Consider the following 3,272-nt stretch of genomic DNA (forward strand, 5'->3'; position numbering starts at 1 on the left):
CAACCAAACCCTAGCAACCGTCGAACGCGCTCTATCCGACACCCTTCGATAATCAATTTCCTTAGTGACTAGGAACTCTAATCCGCCCGCATATTCCATAAACCCTGCAATATTGACCAAACACCATTGGTCATCCCGTTTCCAAACCGCAAGAATCAAACTTCCCCGATAACTTCCACTATCGACTTTCAACCTAATGCATCTTGTCCGTTATTCAACCGCTCTAACCCGAGAGAAAAACACCCTCCTGAGATACCATAACAAACCTACATCTTCGAAAACATAGCTCGTATCGCTCGAAGTTTCACAAGACAAAACCATCTCGTGCTCGCGTCGTTAAACCCAAAAACTAGGGAAACATAACTAAAACAGCGGAGGCGAAGCACAATATGCCCAAAACAACACTCAAAGGCCCCAGAAAAAAGAGAACTTAAAGTTCACTGGCATTTTTTTGGGTCTTTTTTTTATAAAGCTTATATTATTCGTTATGGCCTAAAGGGCTTTCTAAATAGCTTATATAATTCGTTAAGGCCTAACGGTCTTTTCTTTTCACCTTGTTCTAGGTACTAAAATTCTTGAGACTGACACTGATTTCAAGTGTCTTGTCCATCATAGCGCAGTTTTTTAGTTTCATGCCACTTGTTATTGTCATCTTGAAGTAACATAAACACTAACTTACATGTCTAAGTCATCAAATCTTTTAAACACTCATATCGCAATCTCTTCGATGAGGTAAATGCTTACACGACTGTTACTACATTTTATTTGACGAGTATAAAAGGATGGTTATGATGTGGAGTAAATGGATGCTTATGTAACTTTCAGCTGACAACTTTTTCATCAATATTCATCTTTTAAAAAGCTTATCAATATTTTTGGCAATAATTAGAAATCAACATGTTAATTGGCAATTGTTACAATGATTTTTTTTTTCTTTTTTAAATCAATAGTTAGAATACTTTTATTGAAGTTTTGCTATTCTATATTACTCGTAACGTAATTTTTTTGGACTGTTTCACTTTTTCTCATCTCATTATTTTTGATTGAATCATACATATATGACCTTTTATTGAGAATGTATCACTTGCGAGAATACGATACACAAGTTACCAAAATTAACAATAAATCAATTATAGTCTTAGACACCTTTAGCAAATTAATTTTCTGTCATTAGTTCAAACTAGCCTCAAGAAAATTAAAATAGTAATAAAGTAGTAGTACAAGTTATTAGTGGCTATTTTAGCCATTTTCATGATCAAAACAAAGGCATACGCATGTTTAAACTCTGCACACAACCTTTGGTTGCGACATTAACAACATCCTCTAAGTTCCACAACCCATCCCACAAAACAAAATCCTCGTTCAGCGAGGTAGCGGTCACATGTTGATCAAGATCATTAAACATCATAGGATGATAGAACACACTTTGTGGATCCTCATGAACCATATCTTGGTTCTTCCAAACTACTTTGTTTTCACTTTCCTCAAGTAGTAACATTAGCTTTTTCATGTCTTCTTCATTCTTTTCTAGTTGAAGTTGATTCTGTTGTTCTTGTAGAAACTTTTGTCGTTTTAATAAGCGTGCTTTTAGCTTTCTTTGATCCTCTGAAGTCGTTTTTCCTTTATTCTTGAAATGAGTTCTCCAATAGTTCTTGATTTCGTTATCAGTTCTTCCAGGTAAACTTCTTGCAATAGTCGACCACCTACAAACATACGTCTTAAATCAAATTCACAACACATAGATCTTGTTTCATTAATTAGATATTGAAGATTAGAATTGCAATGGGACGAACCTATTTCCCCAACGAGCATGAAGATCAAGAATAATTCGTTCTTCATGAGGCGTAATTTTTCCTCTCTTTAAGTCTGGCCGAAGATAGTTCACCCACCTTAATCTACAGCTTTTTGCATTCCTTTTTAGCCCTGTATACAATGAAACTAACTCGAATTACATATATCGAACTAACAATCATGCATACATAATTAGCATGACGTTTAGTCAAACTAGCCTAGTAACTAAGATCAGATTAAAATATCACTAGTACTCCCTAGGACTGTTAACTATTAACTTTTCAAAAAAAATTGATCAACTTTAACTATAAATATATTTTTATTTGTGTTATATAATATTTGATGAAAATTATATGAATGAATTGAGTTTTAAGTTTGTTTTCATTCATATAATTTTCTTTAAATATTTCAAACTTAACAAGGAATACTTTGAAAAGTTAATAGTTAACACTTGTAGGAGACGAAGTCAAGGAAAAAGGTCAGAAAGGATTACGGGATAATCCGAATAGTTGTTTACGTTTAAGTGAAAATAATTTCTAGATTGTAAATGATAGTATACCAGCAAGTCTTGCCACAGAGTTCCATCGGCCTTCGCCATGCAACTTAACATGTTCGATAAGCAATCGATCTTCTTCAGCGGTCCATGGGCCCTTTCTCCAAAACCCTAGTTGCTCTTCCATTTATAATATGGTTAATCTAAAGCAAAAGTGTGTATGCTTACTACTATTTTATTTTTTGTGTTGCTACATTCGTGTGTTTAAATATCTTATAATAGGCACATATTTATACCAACATAAAACCCTTACGAGAACATGATCAAAGTCTTTAGGGTCCTTTTCAAGACCATCACTCCTTACATATCCACTTAATATGCATGACTTTACTAAACTAACCCCACCTTCAAACTTTCTAATTTATCAAACTATCCTTCACTTATATGTTTACTTTTTGTTGGTGTCATATAATTCATAATCTTAATCTTATTTACATTCCATCTCTTGTAAACCTGATGGATATCAGTTCATTCGAAATTCAATAATATATATTTAAATTTCAAATCATTTATGTTTTGGATTCTTTGATACTCTAATCCAATGATAGTAATAAATTCTTAATTTTGAAAGACATTAATTATGTGAACTATAAGAGCTTTAGTAAATGGAAGATTAAAGTTTGTCACTTCAGTTTATTTGAGGATGGTGAAAATATCTAATCATATGTGATATGTATGATACTTTCTGGTTACTTTTGATTGTTTCAGACCCTTTTTATGACCACCTCAAAATGTATCGATATCGCTAGTTAAACAAAAACATGTTGACCTTTTACGAGGATAATAAGACTTCACCTATTAAGCTAGTTTACATGAGCCTTGGTTACACCCCGTTATTTTCTTTATTTACCCGTATTACACTTAGAAGAAAGGAAAACTACTATTCATGTTGTCCTAAACCGTCATTTCTCATGTCTTTTGATTCTTT

The 3,272-nt window shown here is 33.0% G+C and overlaps 1 protein-coding gene across 1 annotated transcript; it reads right to left on the bottom strand.

Moving 5' to 3' along the window:
- Positions 1-1,172: 1,172 nt before the first annotated feature.
- On the bottom strand, positions 1,173-2,530 carry LOC139877158 (transcription factor MYB57-like). The gene is made up of 3 exons (XM_071864572.1): positions 2,351-2,530; positions 1,794-1,923; positions 1,173-1,703 (listed from the first exon to the last, which is right to left on the bottom strand). Exons 1-3 carry the CDS (start codon positions 2,469-2,471, stop codon positions 1,256-1,258), a joined length of 699 nt encoding a protein of 232 aa, XP_071720673.1. The 5' UTR covers positions 2,472-2,530; the 3' UTR covers positions 1,173-1,255.
- Between the last annotated feature and the right edge of the window lie 742 nt (positions 2,531-3,272).

This window comes from Rutidosis leptorrhynchoides, chromosome 11 (assembly GCF_046630445.1).
Source record: "Rutidosis leptorrhynchoides isolate AG116_Rl617_1_P2 chromosome 11, CSIRO_AGI_Rlap_v1, whole genome shotgun sequence".
Lineage (NCBI taxonomy): Eukaryota > Viridiplantae > Streptophyta > Magnoliopsida > Asterales > Asteraceae > Rutidosis > Rutidosis leptorrhynchoides.

Coding starts and splice junctions, on each gene's coding strand:
- LOC139877158 (XM_071864572.1), bottom strand. CDS start 2,471: ATGGAAGAGCAACTAGGGTTTTGGAGAAAGGGCCCATGGACCGCTGAA. Junction 1,924..2,350: donor CTCTGTGGCAAGACTTGCTG/GTATACTATCAT, acceptor CATTGTATACAG/GGCTAAAAAGGAATGCAAAA. Junction 1,704..1,793: donor CATGCTCGTTGGGGAAATAG/GTTCGTCCCATT, acceptor GTATGTTTGTAG/GTGGTCGACTATTGCAAGAA.